Source organism: Stegastes partitus, unplaced genomic scaffold, assembly GCF_000690725.1.
Source record: "Stegastes partitus isolate 25-593 unplaced genomic scaffold, Stegastes_partitus-1.0.2 Scaffold1047, whole genome shotgun sequence".
Taxonomy (NCBI): Eukaryota; Metazoa; Chordata; class Actinopteri; family Pomacentridae; genus Stegastes; species Stegastes partitus.
Window position 1 is genome coordinate 186,561 of NW_007578778.1, and position 16,993 is coordinate 203,553.

Here is a 16,993-nt window from a genome sequence, read left to right on the forward strand (position 1 = left end):
ACATTCATACACCAATGGTGGCAGAGCTGCCATGCAAGGTGCTCCCTGCCATCAGGAGCAGCTTCAGGTTCAGTGTCTTGCCTCAGGACACTTCGACTGCGGAGGGGCGAGGGATCGAACTGCCATTTGTAAAGATGCAGTAAGATAACTATAAAACTATAAAATGTTCAGAAATTGTGTAAAACAAGTGTCAGTTGTTAATTGTGGTTATGGGACCAACAGAAATGTTTTTATGGAAGCAGACAGAGAAAGATGATGAATCCTGTAGATCAGCCGAACTAAAACTACTGATCATTGATTTAACAAATGTGTTCATCTGTTTGGAAATGAATTAATAAGTTCACTGTTTAAAATCTGAATTTAAAAATGTCTGCCTGTCTGTCTGTCTGTCTCTTAGGATCAATGAAGTTGTCTGTCAACAAGATCGGCTTCAGCTCATTGCGGTGAGTCCAGTTTACCTGAAGTCAGTGAATGTAGCATCATACACGTATGTAAATTTCCACGTGATGTCATTTATATGAGAGGAGCAGCAGATATCTGAAGCTTCCACTTCCCCAAAAGAGCTGCTCTGATTGGTCCACAACATCATCTCTGTTGTCCTCAGCTGCAATAACAGTTCAGTTATTGGTGCCACCTGGAGATATGTTCTGATATCATCACCTCAGTGTGGCAGCTTAGAGGTAGTTACAGGGTCACAGTGCAATATAATGAAATTGCGTGACCAAGCAAGAAGGAGACTAGTGAGGGAGGCCACCAAGACTCCTATGACTCCTCTGAAGGAGGTACAAGAAGGAGACTAGTGAGGGAGGCCACCAAGACTCCTATGACTCCTCTGGGGGAGGTACAAGAAGGAGACTAGTGAAGGAGACCACCAAGACTATTATTACTCCTCTGGAGGAGTTTCCAGCTTCAGCAGCTGAGATGGGAGAGACTGTTGATACAACAGCTGTTGTCTGTTCTTCACCATCAAAGCTTTATGGGAGACAAAGAGAAAGACTTTGTTGGAAAAAGCTCAGACTAAATCGGGACTAGAGTTCACCAGAAGACATGTGGAGACTCTGAAGTCACCTGGGAAGAGGTTCTTTGGTCTGAGGAGACCAAGATGGAGATTTTTGAGACTGGGTGAAGATTTGTTTTCTATCAAGACAATAGTTATACTATTCTGCTGAGTTCACTTGATTGTGATACAGAAACCATTTTTTACTGCTTTTGTTGGAACAAATAAAATAGTACCACTGAAGTTTTACCTTCTTAGGTGAAACTGGCATCTGTTCTGAACCTTAAACCAAAAGACTCACAACCTCCTTCCCTGGAGAACCAAAGAACCTCCCTGACATTCAAAACTGTCAAACTTTATTCATGCAGAGTCTGTCAAGCCTTTTTCAAACAAAGGTTGAGCTTATTGAGCCCCCTGTTGGACCTGGTTATACCATTGGTTAAATACGGTCAGGCAGCTCAGTCCAGAGGTTCCCAACATGAGGGTTGGGCTCCTCTGAAAGGCCAGCAGGTAAATGGTGAGGGGGGAGAGCAAACAACACAAAGCTGTTTCACTTTTGCTGTTTTCATTCTGTTTTTGTTTCTGCTGTGAAACGATGGATGATTTCTGTTCTTTAAATAAAAACATGGGTAGTTTAAAGTAGATTTCACAGTTTACTGAAGTTGATTACAGAAAACTGAGATGATGGCGTTCAAACAAAAAGTTGGAAATGATCCATTTATTTGCTATAATTTTTTTTACTTAGTAGAAGATAAAGTTAGTAGAAGGTCAATCAGAGTGAACTGAAAGTACTGTACTGGTGACAGCCTAAATGTGTGACTGCAATTCCCATCATGCCTCAGGAGAGAAGGAAATGGCAGACGGAGGTGGAGAATAAGAAGCGTCAGCTGGAGGACGACCGGAGAGCTCTGCAGCACCTGAAGGTGAGAGGTCAACGTTCAGATCCTCTCAGCTTCGTTCATGGTGGTCCTTTAACTCACAGTTTCAGCTGGTTTTATATCCGTCTGTTTAAAGGTGTTTAAACATCTCAGATCCTTCATTAGTGGCTGCAACTGAAGAATGTATCTCTAGAAAACATGCATTATTTATCTGCATACAGATGGCTTTCAATACACAATATGCTCTTTTGAACCTACTAAAATACAAATCCTTCTATGCTGCAGTCCACAATTCAGGTCGAAGCACTGAGGTTTTAATTGTTTTTGTAAACTTCTGGATAATTTGAAAAATTCATTCAGGAAGAGGAGCTACAGCAATTAACAATATGACAAAAATAATGTGTTTCTGAGCATTGAAACAGGTGAACAGGTTGCAACCGACCCCCAAATGAACATTATAGAGCTGTAAATGTGCAGAACATGGGCTTTTTGAAAGTGTCGACACTGAGTTCCAGACAGCAGGCGGCTGAACGTGCTGCTAACCCTGTGACTGACTGAGAGAAACGTCAAACTGCATCAACAACACGCTTTTCTTTAAACTGTCCATGTTAAAGCTTCTCTGTGTTTAAAGACCATCAGCAGCATTTTCGGTTTGTTCTGTGTCGAGCTGGAAGCTGCTGAAAACACTGAACAGTCGCAGGTTTGTGAGTGAATAGTGCTACAGAAACTGAGCTGCAGTTCTTCTAGTTTGCTACTAATCTAAATCAGTTTGGGTGAAGCCAACAAAGATTTTCATTCTTCCATAATTCTGTCATTTTGTTCCAGATAATGTGCTGATTTGCTGATTGTGTAGTTAGAGAAGATCCAGTGTGACTCTGCTGACGTCTCGTTTAGTCTCAGCAGCTCTACAGTCCCACAAACACAAACGGGATCCACGTTCTGGAGGTTCTGACCAAAAACAAAGTGTTTCAAAGTGTTGACTGATTATCAGAGCTGCTCTCGGCTCAGCTCTGAAACGTTAAACATTAACTTCACTCTTCAGTTTCTGCAGTTATCTTAAAGCTGTTGAAACTGCATCAATCTGTGAGGAGACAAAGCTTATATTCAATTTTGTAGAACATTTTTCTGTGTAGCAGATGTTGAAACATGGCCAAAGTTTAGATGAAAGAGCATTAAGATCTGAACCATGTCAGACTCAGCAGGTAAACAAACGACAGTAACTAAATTTGGACAGAAGTCTCCATCAAATGAACTGCTTTAAAAACAGAATTTAGAAAATGTTCAATAAAAAACACAAAAGAGCTGCAAGATTAATCGGTCAGTTGTCAGCTATTCAATTAATGTATTTTGATGACAGTCTAAATTCTGTGATTTCAGCTTCTTCAGTGAATGTTTTCTGGTTTCTTTCCTCTGTGACGGCACACTGAAGATCTTTGGACTAAACAAGACGTTTGAGAAAACTCTGAACCACATTTTTACCAATTTCTGACATTTTAGACCAAACAGCTGATCAGTTTAATCAGTAAATTACTAATGGTGAACATGGTTGTTGGTTTCTGCCCTAAAATGCAGTAAAAGATCCACAAAAACAACACTAAGGCTAACACAGACAGACTGGGTTATTTTCACTCTGTGGCCGGTCATTGTGTCGATCCAGAGGTGAGGCCAGTTGGAGCTTTATGAGGCTGCGAACAGCTGCAGAGTAAAAATATCTGCAGCAGCTCTGAGATCAGCTGCGACTGTTTCAGACTCCGCTTTAAATAACTCGCAGCTGATCGCAACACATTCAACACAAACACGTCTGCTGGTTCAAAGCTGCTCTGATCAGCCAACATCTCAAATCTGAACATAAAACCAGGCAACGGACAAGAACCAAGTGAATGGTGGACACGTAGATGTTTAATGTGAGATGGAAACAGGCTCCTTATGCAACAGATTTTATTAATGCTGGTGATGGTGTTGTCCGTCCCCTGCAGCGCCCCCTGCTGTAAACAAGCTGCTGATGAACTGCAACTAAAGCCTGTATCAAACAGATGCAGCTCTCACATTTATTAGTTAGTTATTAGTTATTATTATTATACAGCTTTTCAGCTACAAATATGTGAAATTATTAATTTATTAGAGCAATGTCATAATGAATTGCAGTGTTTTTTCAGTTTTTATCTCAGTTCAAAACATATTTAAATGCGCTGAACTTTTTCTGTCAACACCAACCTTCAGAAATTAAAATGATTTTCTTTTCTGAAGGTTGTGACAAAAACTTTTTTGTCACGTAACGTATTTTAAATGGTCCAAATGTCTTCTTCAGTTGAAGTCATTCAGCATTAAGCTGAGAAATGCTGCTGCTGGAAGAAGTCGAGATATAAATTGGACAGTAATTTCTGTGCACTACAACCACAACAACTTTATTACTGAATAAATGTAAATTTAAAAAGAAACCATCCAGTTGCGTTCTTCTGCTGTCAAAGTATCACAGTGTCAGTGCAGAGCTGTATTGACGTGTTGTGTTTTCTGTTAACAGCATAAATCAGATTTTACTAAGAAGTTTAAATGGAACCAACTAAAACAATAAAATATCAGGTCACAGAAAAAGCTCACATTAAATATTTTTCTCTATCTGAGCTGTTTTCCAACATGAAACTATAGAGGACCAACAATAGCACCCTGTGGAACCCCACAAGTAATTCACATCAGTGAGAGGATGCTGTAACTGCTGGCCGTGAAAGTCTATACTGAATAGGAACTAAATGTTCCTTGATCAACCTAAATGCGATGATGTTTTAGTGTTGTGTGAACAGTTTGTTCTGCTGCCCCCACGTGGTTGGATGAGTCTGCAAACTTCTGCCTGCACATAGTGTTTACATCACACATTAAAATCACATCACATTATTAAAAGGAACATCTGTGTTTAGTCGAAAGCCCTAAGGGAGCGTTGGCTGCTGGATGGAGCGCCCCCTGCTGGTCCAGAACACGAAGAAGTCAAGAGACAACTGGAACAGGATGAGGCCAAGACCAGGACCCTTGAGGAGACCATCAACAGGTCTGATTTAATCTGATTTTAACCTGATTTATCTGATTTAATCTTATTTAAACTTCTGTAATTTGATTGTGTCTGATTTAATCTGAATGAATTTGGAATTATTTGTTTTATCTCTTTTAATGTGGTGTAATCAGATTTATTCTGAACTATTCTGATGTAATCAGAAATAATCAGAGCTAATCTGATTTAATTTAATCTCATCTGATCAGAGAATGCAGGTTTAAGGCATTAGAGAATACGCTCGCTGATTATACCAGAAGCCTGCTGACCAATAGGACCAACCTGACTGATTTATTACTTGAAATGTAGAAATTGATTTGTGTGTAATAAGTAAATAATTTACTGTATGTCTATGTTTATTTCTTTGTTTGTTTTTTTGTTTCTGAGTTGCAGGTTGGAACAGGAACTGGTCAGGTTGGAGACTGGAGTTATGTGTGAGACCATAACACACACTAGTGTGAGTAGATTTACACACATATATCAATCAGATTACATTAGTCAGATTACATTAGCTACATTACATTAGCCAGATTACATTAGTCAGATTATGCACCTTCTGGGGGAAGACCGTTTTATTTTGCAGATAGTTTTAGGTTTCTGTGTTTGCAGTTCATCAATAGAGGCTTTTATTGTGGAGGTGAACTTCCTTTTTGTGCCTCTAGGTGAGCTCAGGTAAACCAACTGTGGAGGTCAAAGATCACAGTGTCCATCAGCAGGACACAGCAGCACCACCCGTTCAGGTGATTCAAGGTGAGACCTCCCTCTACTGTGTGTTCTAACTGTAATCAGATTACAAGAACTGGGTCATATTAGTGACTCTGCAATGGTCAGATAATAGTAATGCAATTACTAAATCAGATCACAGTAGTCGGATGACAATAATCAGCCCACAGTAATTCACAGTACTATTATTATATTACATTAGTCAAACTGTAGTAATCAGATTACTCAGTTTAGATTACTCTGCACATGAGTGTGCTGTATTTTAATATACTGTAATATTAGGGACACTACTGTAGTCTGATTACAGTAATCCAATTATTTAAATCAGAATGCAGTAGTCCGATTACTGTGATGTCTTTACTCTGTCTCCGCCTCCTTTTTCTCATGAGACCTTGCAGAGGTCAAAGTTCACAAAAGTCCTCGAATGAACAAAGTGAGAAACTCAACGGAGGAAATGAAGAGAGGTGAGTCTGAACAGACCAATCAGATGTGACGGAGAAAATAAACGCACCTGAGTCCATACAGACGTTAACTACTGGTTAACTACAGGTTAACTAGACTTTAACTATACCTCGACTACACGTTAGCTACATTTTGATTACGTTAGCTACACGTTTACAATGCCTTAACAACACTACACCATTAGAAGCGACAGTTTTAGGAGCCATCAACAATGATCAGATCACAGGAAGTTGTCAGACGGCAGGTGAAGGCAGGAGAACAAACAGTCAAGGCTTTGAAAGTAAAGCATGTTAGCATCTGTCAAGAGAAGAGCAGCAGTGTCAGGTTAATGTGGGTTCTTCTCTCAGTGTGTTTTTTTCCAACAGCGTCTAGTTTTAGCTGCAGTCTTCAGATGTTTTCTCTGCTGGTTAAAAGATGAAGCTACCTGCTTTAAACAGATAAAAGCACTAATGAGTTTTCTAACCTGCAAAGGAAGGACTGACCTGTCAGTTGGCTGTCTCAAACGAGACCGACCGCTTTAGTCGCCTAAGTGTCAAAGGAACAATCAGAGTTAGAGATAACAACTCAGTTATGGACCAGTTAATGGTAATGCTGATTCTGGGGCCACAGGAGTTTATTTTCATTATCCTAATTTGGACTCATTCAACTAAAAGAGATTTTTGGACATTTTGTTTTTAATTTCTGCAAAGTAGGGCATCATACTGGATCCAGCCATTGTACCCATATGCTCTGGGATGTATAACTGGGTGTCATCTGCATAGCAGTGAAAACCAGTTCATGATTTGGCCCAGAGGTAATCTGTATACGGAGAACAGGTGGAATCATTGCTGCCAGGTTGTAGAGCTGCTTTTATAACACCAATATCTGGATCATCTAGAAACAGCAGCTACCTGCTCTAGGTTCTATTCCTCAACAGTTCTGGTTCTGGACCAGCAGCTGATTTATTCTCACGAATCCTCTGAATGTGCAACTGCTCTGTTCTCAGCGTCTCAGCAGAAACCAGCAGGTTCCCGTGATTTCATCTGTTGCCGGTAGCAGCTGGTTCTGTTGGTTTATGGTTCATTCAGCCTGAAAATCTGCATGTGAAACCACTCAGAGCTCTGAGGAACATTTAGAACATATACTGACAAACTGGAGGTGTTTATTTCTTGGTTGAAGAGCAGCTACGATGTGTTCAGGGACAGTGAGTGTTCAGCTTGAGGTGCCAGCAGATGTATTTGTGTTTTGTTCGTTGAGTGATGCAGAGTAAATCCTGACTCTCTGTAACTCCTCCTACATGTGCTCCGCTAATACATCCACCATATGCAGGTGACCTCTGGGGCAGATCATGAATTTGTTTCCTTAGCTAGATAACACCCAGTTCAATGTCCCAGTGACTGTTTACATCCATGAGTTTGAACCATTCCAAAGTTGTACAGATGTGGGGGAGTTCACAGGTTGTCTGTACTAATAATGGAAGAATCCTGGAAGCTGCTGCTGATGAGCTTTTGTCCTGATGAAACATCAGAAACTGATGAGAGCAGAGCCAGAACATCTGAGGATTCAGAGCAGAAACATCCAGAGTCTAACTCATAAATGAAGGTTTTAACTCTGTTTAGCACCTGTAGAGTAGGTAGAAGATGCCATTAAAGCACCTGTCTGTCTCTAACACCTGTCTGTCTGTCTGTCTGTTTACTGTCTGTCTGTCTGTCCGTCCGTCCATTGTCTGTCTGTCTGTCTGTCTGTCTGTTTCCTGTCTGTCTGTCTGTCTGTTGTCTGTCTGAGAGTCTTCCAGCTTCAGTTCCTGTGTTTATCTGTTTCATGTTCTTGTGGTCTCAACCTCTGTTTAGGGCTCAGCAGTGTTGCGTGTCTGTTGTGTGTCTGTTGTGTTGACCTGTGTGTCCTCTAACAGCCATGTACTCGGTGGAGATCACCGTAGAGCGCGACAGGCTAACTGGGGAAACCAGGGTTCTGTCCAGTCAGACCCGGCTGCCGCTCGATTTGTCCCGGCAGGGCGTCAAAGTGTACGAAGACGATCAGAAAGGTGACAACAACATAATCAGGTGCTTTATGAGAAGTCACCTGCTGATTATTGTGGAGGCCGAAGGTTCTGTTCGGGTTCTCTGCTAGTTCTTAATGTTCTCAGCAGCCCTGTGGTTCGGACTTCTCCTAAAGCAACCTCTGAGACATGCATGACTCTCCTTCACTTACAGCCATAGAAACTCACCTGGTCAGGTGAGACACTCTTTGGTTTGGTTCACACCTGATAAAGGTAACTTGAGTCTCCAGCTGATGGAAACTTCTTTTTGTAGTTTTGCTGGTTTGACTCGCTGTTGTTTTAACGTTTGACATCCGGAGTGAGTCTGTGCTGCAGAGTCCAATTCAGTCAGAAAGAAAATCTCATCATGACTTTGACCTCCATGTGTTTTTCATCACATGTATCCACAATGTAAATAATCTGTTATAAAACCTTGTATTTCCTACAATGGTTTCCTCTTGTGTTGGAACACTTGCTGTTTATTTGACTTTTGCTTTTCTTTCTAAATCTTCTTCATTTCTTTGTGCTTGTCAGTCTGCACCATAAGCACCAGAACACCGACTAAAATTCCTCGTATGTGAAAACCTGCTGATTCTGGTAGTTAGAAGTGTGGATACCTGCCGCTCCAGTTTCAGATATCTACGGTTTCATTCTGACCAGCAGTGGTTCAGTTCCAGATTATGTCCTCTCAGTTTGACAGATCGATTCTGAATGAACAAAGCAACACAAAAGGACCATAAAGTCTGAATGACGCTGTAGATATGACGTAAACTCAGATATTACATTTTGAAAGGGCTCGTTGTAGGTGTACTCAGGACACAGTGACATCAGTGTGGTCTGTTTCTATTGGTCATTCAGCTGGAGATTAGTCGTGTGACCTGATGTGACCGTGTTCCCGCCTTTTGCTGTCTTTTAGTGGTCCATGAGATGAACGGCGACGACGTTCACCTGCTCAGCTCCTCCGAGGTCGAAGAGCTCATCCACAAAGCCGACGAGGCGTCTGTGATGTCACAGACTGTCACCGCGGCAACCTCCCTCCCAACAGCGGAGGTCCAGGAGGAGTCGAATCTCGAGCCACTGCCACCCCACATTACAGCCGAGATCACCGGGCTGGAGGCCAAACCGAGCAGTGAACCGAGTGTGGCCGAGGCCAGCGCCGAGAACCCGGTCACCATGGTGTTCATGGGATACCAGAACGTGGAGGACGAGGATGAGACCAAGAAGGTTCTGGGGCTGCAGGGAACCGTGAAGGCGGAGCTGGTACTCATCGATGACGCCGATGGCAAGACATCACCAGGACAGGAGGTGGAGGTGGACATGGCTCCTCCTGCCGCAAAAGCCACCACCACACCTACCAAAAAAGTCCCGCCCATTGCCCTGCCCACCACCAAAGCCCCTCCCACTGCCACTGCCCCACCCACCTCCACCAAACCTCCGGAGGCGACAGCGAGCAACGGGGAGACGGCAGCAGAGGCGGAGGGAGGAGTGGTGGCCATAAAGAAGGAGAAGCAGCCGTGTAAGTGCTGCAGCATCATGTGACCTGAAGACGGCGCAGCTGTCAAAGCTAACACAGTAACATTAAACTCCAGGACTAAACCCCACCCACCACCCCGCCTCTAACCCCATGACATCACTTCCTGTCTTCTCATGCTCATAAGTTTTATAAACCTTTTACTTTTCTATTTTCTTGACGCCTTTTTACTTTTTTACTCCTCTTGTTTCCTGCTGCGCGACTCAGAGCACCTCAACAGCCTTAGCATCATTAGCATCAATATCAGCATCAGTATTAGCATCAGCATTAACATTAGCATCAGTGTTAGCATTAGCATCAGCATTAACAGTAGCATCGGTGTTAGCATTAGCATCAGTATTAGCATTAGTATCAGCATTAGTATTAGCATTAGCCGTGCGGTCCTGACACTGTAACATCCTCTCTGTCTCTGTTGAAGCTGCAGATAAAACCAGACAGTTTGTTTCATGGTTGTATTTATTTGTTCGTCTCCTGCTGCAGTTTCTGTCGCAGGATTCTTTCTGCCAGTTTGGTTTTATAAAACAGAAAATAAAGTGACCCGGCGGACGGTCGACTCAGCGCTCAACATGAGAAAACAATGTTGTATTTGTACCTTCATCCTCCATTGCATCACATCGTGACCTACAGCTTCAAACTCAGCAGCTTCAGCTTCCTCCATGAAATCATTTCCACTTCATTCATCATTTCCATTTCCACTCCTCCATCATCTGAACCAGCAGCATGAAAATATCACTGAGGTGACTGACAGATGAAGTTGTTCAGTCTGTTATTAGAAGGAAACAGTGATCAGTCGTCCAGGTGTGTACAGCTGGTTCTGGTTCTGATTCTGGAAGACGCTGTGGTGACGCATGACCACCGTCATCACAGACGTCTTTCCACTGCAGGAACTGTTCAGGTATGAAGCGGAGGAATGTCTCTGAGAGCTTTCATTGCATCATTTATTCATGCGTTCATCATCTGTCGGTGACCAGTTTCTTGAATGTTTAGGGCTGATTGGTGTAACCAGGAAGAAGCTGGTTTTTCTGTAAAGAATCTGGAGGTTTGAACTGACAGTGATGGTAAAGAGTTTCATGTTCACTGTCATGTTCTAAATTAGCTGTAGTTCTTGTTCTTCTGGGTAACAGAGGCAAACTGGTTCTCTTTGCAATGAAATTAAAATACATAAATGATAATAATGATAAACTAGGGATGAAAGTGGCGCGGTTGGTGGCACTGTTGCCTTGCAGCAAGAAGGTCGCCAGTTCGCATGGAGTTTGCATGTTCTCTCAGCGTGGGTTCTCTCCGGGTTCAGCCCCCCCCCGCAACCCTAGTGAGGATTTAGCGGTGTATAGATAATGGATGGATGGATGATAAACTAGCAAACCAGCTTCATGTTACCTCCAAGACCAGAACCAACAATTCCTGGATAAAGTCCAGTTCTATGTAGGAACCAGAACAATGGAGGTTTGTTCTGTTAGAACATCTGGAGAATTTTATGTTGTTGATCTTAGAGAGGAGAAGAAGCTGCTGGACATCAGAGGACAGAAAACATGTTTAACCAGTCAGCATCTGTCCTCTCTGACTTTAACCAGTCAGCATCTGTCCTCTCTGACTTTAACCAGTCAGCATCTGTCCTCTCTGACTTTAACCAGTCAGCATCTGTCCTCTCTGACTTTATCCAATCAGCATCTGTGCTCTCTGACTTTAAACAATCAGCATTGAGACCCTCACAGTGTTTCAGAGTCCCTCAACAAAGCCGACCCGGGAGAACTCTCAGAACAACAACAGTTCTCAAATGGTTCTTCAGAAGGCTCTCTGGTTCTTCACCTACTCTCTGTGGTTCTTTTAGGGTTCCTCATGTTTGTTGGAGTTCTTTGGTTTCAGGTAACAGCATGAAATCAGAGCTGCAGCTGAACATTAATTTATTCTGGATGAATCATTTGGTCGATAAAACATCAGAAAACATAGAAAAGTTCATCACAGTTTTACAGATCCCAAACTGGCATCTTAGACCATGTTCTGTCTGAACAAGAACCCAAAACACTAAATTTGTTCTAAAGAAAAGAACCCAGAAATTATGCAAATTCTAATGTTGAAATTTTCAGCTTAAAAATGATTTAAACAATTATCCAGTCCAGAACCAGATGGATCCACAAAGAACGATCTGGAAAATGGTTTCTTAAAGAACTTCTTTTTGCTCAAGATCTTCAGGGGATCTTTAAAGAACAATTTTCACAACATTTTTCTTTAAAGAACCACTTGCTAAAAGTTTTTTTTTGCAGAACTAATAAATAATTCTTCGAAAGCATCACATTTTCTCCTGAAAGAGGTTCCACAGGAGGCTTTTTTTTCTGGTCAGAACAAAGGTTCAGGTCATGCTAAAAGTTCCTGCAGTGGAAAACAGCTCAGTGTGCTATAAACCAGAGGAGAACCAGGTCGTTACCATCTTCATCATCATCATCATCATCGTCCTCCAACGTTCATTCTATCAGCTCAGTTCAGTTTTTTTTACAGCTACAGTCTGTCTGACCAAACTGTCAAACGGAACCAACAGAACATGATAATAAACCGGCTCCAACATCAGAACCTGGAATAGAAGATGTGAAAGAAACACCCTGAAGCGGATTCATGTTGCCATCACAAACTTTATTTAAATTTTGACTATTTATTTGAACTTTTATAGAAATATGGCCAAAAAAAAGTCTGACTTTCTAATCTCATCACCTTGACTTTAATTTTTTACATTTTGCTTGAAAATTTCTGACTTTTTATCCAAAACCTGATGTAACTTTTTTAATCATGTGAACTTTTTCTCTAGTTTTTCTTTTGCTGGCAGAAATGAGCATCGATACACAGAATAATAACTCATGAAACATTAATTCAAGCATTTATAAACAGTGTCTTTTTGAAAATGGACCTGGCAGTCAGACAACAGATCTCAGATATAAAAAGTGACATATTCTCGTCTACATCAGAGCTCATGTTTGCTCCATTAACGCTCCTAAACAGACAAACACTGAAATCAAAGCAGAGTTTCTGCTCCTTCGGACGGTTTGCTGAATTTCTCCTGATGTGATGAAATCAAACATCACTGAGACGAAATTATAAAGCTCTGAGTCAGTAATGAATCCTCACATCTCCTACTAACCCAATTAAATTCTAACCTTTATAAAATTGTGTAAAAGCCAACAACAGGAAGTTTAACGAAGTGTGAACCGAAATATGAGCCTGCAGACTAAATAAAAATAGTGAATTCAAATGAAGCACTGTCTGATTGGACGTTTGTTTGCTGTGAAGACGACAACACTTGTAGAGAAAAATCATTTTGTATGAAACAAAACACAAAACACATCACACACAGTGTAAACAGGGTTTGGACAGACTGTCAGTAATCCAACCTGGGCATCCTCACCTGGACAACCTGAATTCCAAGCAGCCAAATTTACTGTTTAGTCTTGAGGTGAAGGTTAAAGACCTGAAGACACATAAACAACCACATCTGCAGCAGAGGAAGAAGTATTCACATTATTAACTAAAGGTACCATAGTGTAAAAGTACTCTATTACAAGTAAACATCCTGTTTCTAAAGTCCTACTTAAACCTGCAGTATTCAGCATCTGCTGATACAGAGTCCTGATCAGAGCCTGTATCAGTTTAACAATGGAATATCTCTGTAATACATCAAAAACAAAAAGAAACCTGCATCTCTGCTTCCAGCCGGTTCCTTAACATTCTGTAGGTGGAACTTTGTAGTAAAGTTCTGGTAGAACCCTTTCTAACTGTAGAGTTAGAGAGTAAATGTAGAGTTAGGGGGTAAACGTAGAGTTAGAGGGTAGATGTAGAGTTAGAGGGTAAATGTAGTGTTTGAGGGTAAACGTACCATTGAGGGTAAATGTGGCGTTAGAGGGTAAATGTAGGGTTAGAGGGTAGATGTAGAGTTAGAGGCTAAGAAGTACTGAGGCTCCAACAGATGGAGAAACCTGTATTCTCTACATAATGTCAGGAAATGTATGGCGATCAACTGTAGTACCTGGTTGTTCCACCAGGTGAAGCCGCTTACTGTTTACTACTGTAGAGACCAGAGGAGGCGTCACTCAGGACGTGGCATGTGCTTTGCTCACCACTTGTTTCAGCCCTCAGCTCCTGAGGAGTCACAGATCAGCAAGCAAAACAGAAGGTGTTTTCAAAGCTTCCAGCACGACGTCACCATCCTTTGAAGCACAAAGCTTTCAATCTGATGCTAAGTAGCAAGCATTAGCACTATTTATCCATCCAACCACTATCTATATACAGCTTAATCTTTACTAGGATCGCAGGTTCGGGGTCTGACAGGTCACCAGTCTATCATAGGGCTACACAGCGAGACAAACAAACACTCACATTCAGCCTACGGACAATTTAGAATCATCAACTAGCTGATTGAAGCAGTTTCAGACTACAGGCAGTTTGTGTTGGCAGCAGAGAGCATTGTGGGAGTTTAGCAGCAACAGGACCATGACAGAGACTCTGAGGAGGTTGATGAGCTCCAACCAGAGCTCAGATGTTCGAGACAAACTGGGATCAGCCAGAATAGAGTTCCTGATTCACAGTAGCAGATGGAACTGAACTGATTGAGGAACAACCCAGGAGTTTGAAACATCAGCACAGAAGACATGAACTCTGTGATCAGTTTGTGTAATCAGTTAATCCGCTTCTGATCATAAACCCTATAGATTATTGATTAAGAACTTTATTCTAAACTGGCATCCCTAGCATTTGGCCTCTTTGAGATTGGATCAGAACCTCCCTACCTGGAATTGATCAGAGTATTGATAAGTGTTTTCCTGTCAAAGCTGTTTGAACTACTTTATGTTCAGTCCAGTGGTCCAACTTCTGGGTTGGGTTCCTCTAAAGGGTCACCTGATTAACGTAAGGAGTCATCAGAGGGTTAATGGGAGCCAGAAGAGGAAAAACAAAGTTGTAATGCAAAAATGTATTACATTTTTCTGTCAACTTTGACTGTTTTATAAACAGCCTCACTGACTGCTGACGTTCCTCCTCTTCTGCTGTCTGTTCACTGTTTTCTGAATCGTTATTACAGGAAACAAGCGGCGAGCAGCAGAAAGTTTTTCAAAGGTTTGCTTCGTGCAGTCGGGCAGCTCAGGTTGTTTTTTGAGTGAATTTTACATTTTAATCACAGTTCTCATGTTCCTGCAGCAAACGCTTCACCAGAACAGCTCCTCCGTCACTGCTTTGAGGAACATCATCACTGATTCCTTCCCTTAGCTCCGCCCCTGATAACTGTGATTGGTTGATAGAAAGTGCCAAGAAACCATCGTGTATTTTCCTCCATAGCAGAATGATAGTGAGGTACAGCAGATCATTCTACTCTGCAGAATGGACCTACTGTGTGACATTAGCAGAACATAATGTAGTGGGACATGTGGAGGAAACTACGCAGGTTATTTTGTAAAGATTTGAAAGGTGTTGTGGTCAGTCCCTACAGTGAGCAGAATGTTTTCCTGTAACGTGCTGCAGGTTTAAATCAGCTGATGTTCTCTCAGATGGACAGAAATCCATTAAAAATCCAATACAGCTCATCATGTATTCTGCTCTCAGGACGGCCATGTTGTTCAGAGACGACACTTCATGTCCTTCATCCGCAGACCTGAGCCGCCGTTGCTATGGTGACCACACAACAAAGATGGCCGACAGCCGCCGCCACACTGATAGAAACACAGACGTAAAGAAGAACGAACTGAGCCGACTGAACCTTCAGTTGCTTCTGTTCACTTTGTTATGTAATAAAATTTAACCGACTTCTGAAAAGTCAAAGACTCGGCTCATCTTTTAAAGTTCAGACCTCGAGTTGCTGTTGAAACCTGCTCAGAGGATCAACAACGTTTCTGACACGTTCCCTCATTTACCAGAGTCTCGTTCTGGATCAATATGAGTCAGCTTCTGTGCCATCCGACGAACAGATGAGGAGTTTTCTGTCTGAAGTGGTTCTGATTCTGGGAAACCTTTCAGAGCCTCTATCAACTTTCTTCTTCTGCAGTTGCAGTTTTTCCAGTTTGTCAGATCTTCTGGAGAACTGCTGCTGAGTTTGCAGCAGCTGAAGACTGAAGGAGCTTCAACATCAGATTGTTGTCTTCCGGCTCTGGTTCTGCTGTAAATTAGCTTAATCCTCGCCCTTGATGCTTGATGATTATCTGTACTTTACTCTGTGCATCATCAGTGTTCTGACCTCACTGTGTTTGACAGCTTTATTATTTCCTCACATTTCAGAGCTGAAGTTTTCAGTGATTCAAAGGATTTGTCATAAACAAGCTATCGGTGCAATGAAAATCTCAGTTTGCTTTGTTTCTACACACAGCCGGGATTCATCTACTGACAGAAAACACCTCTTCAGACACCCTGAGGCAGACAAATATTAACTGTAGAGTCAGTCCATGTAGAACCAAGCAAAGCTAAAAAAAAAAAAACATTCAGAGTTATGAGGCATCTACAATACTCGAAAAAGAAAAACATCTGGACCCTCCTCTATGGACTTCAAGGGCCTGGAACTCTGGAAACATTCACAGTCTGAAGGTAGAACTCTGATCATTAGATAAAGGTACTGCAGATACAGAAGCAGCAGATGAGGAGGCGATCCGGGGGAGTGACTGACGCTGTAGAAAGAATCATTTAAACAGAGCATGTGAAGATAAACTGTGTACAAACTGAATATTTTTACTGCAAAAAGTAATTAGTAGTTAATTGATTAGTTGATCGACATTAAAGATTCCAGCAACAATCTTGTAAATATTTACTGTTTTTCTGCCGTTTATGAAACTAAATTCAATCTATTTTTATTATTGTAGAAAAAAAACTCTACATTTGTAAGAATTTTAAAAATATATTCCAGCGTTTCATATCCTGAGCCGTTAAACTCTCTCGATCTCGGTCAGAGCTCAATGTCTCCCAGCAGAAACATCCATCAGACGCTAACGCCCCTCTGAGCAGTTATGGGATGTCCTGCAGCCTCCTCAGGTTGTCAAGGTAACCTGCTGACAGGCTGGTGCTGCCACCTGCAGGAGGCAGAAGGTTTGATTCAGTGAATCTGCAGAAAATTCCACAAACCTGTTTGTGTCACAGTTTTTAGCAGAGTTTCATCAACCAGCCGGAGTAAATACAGACCTGTCTGTCTGTCTGTCTGTCTGTCTGTCTGTCTGTCTGTCTGTCTTATCTTCACAATGTAAAGTCTGAAACTTGCTAAAGTTACTGTTTATGTTTTTGTCTGTATTTTTTCTGTGTGTGTGTGTGTGTGTGTGTGTGTGTGTGTGTGTGTGTGTGTGTGTGTGTGTGTGTGTGTGATGGATGGTAGCTGCTCGCTGTAGCATGTGCT

The 16,993-nt window shown here is 41.8% G+C and overlaps 1 protein-coding gene across 2 annotated transcripts in view; it reads left to right on the plus strand.

Annotated features, from left to right (window-relative positions):
- The window catches only part of palm1a (paralemmin 1a), a 12,684-nt gene extending 2,466 nt beyond the window's left edge, over positions 1-10,218 (plus strand). Inside the window, exons 2-9 of one of the 2 annotated variants that reach the window (XM_008295442.1) lie at positions 398-443; positions 1,840-1,920; positions 4,788-4,915; positions 5,309-5,372; positions 5,578-5,665; positions 6,028-6,102; positions 7,992-8,123; positions 9,034-10,218. In XM_008295442.1, coding sequence (XP_008293664.1) covers positions 398-443; positions 1,840-1,920; positions 4,788-4,915; positions 5,309-5,372; positions 5,578-5,665; positions 6,028-6,102; positions 7,992-8,123; positions 9,034-9,656 — 1,237 coding nt within the window. In that variant the 3' untranslated portion in view covers positions 9,657-10,218. The remainder of the gene's footprint in view (positions 1-397; positions 444-1,839; positions 1,921-4,787; positions 4,916-5,308; positions 5,373-5,577; positions 5,666-6,027; positions 6,103-7,991; positions 8,124-9,033) is intronic. The other variant, XM_008295443.1, reaches the window with a different exon arrangement.
- The last annotated feature ends 6,775 nt before the right edge of the window (positions 10,219-16,993 follow it).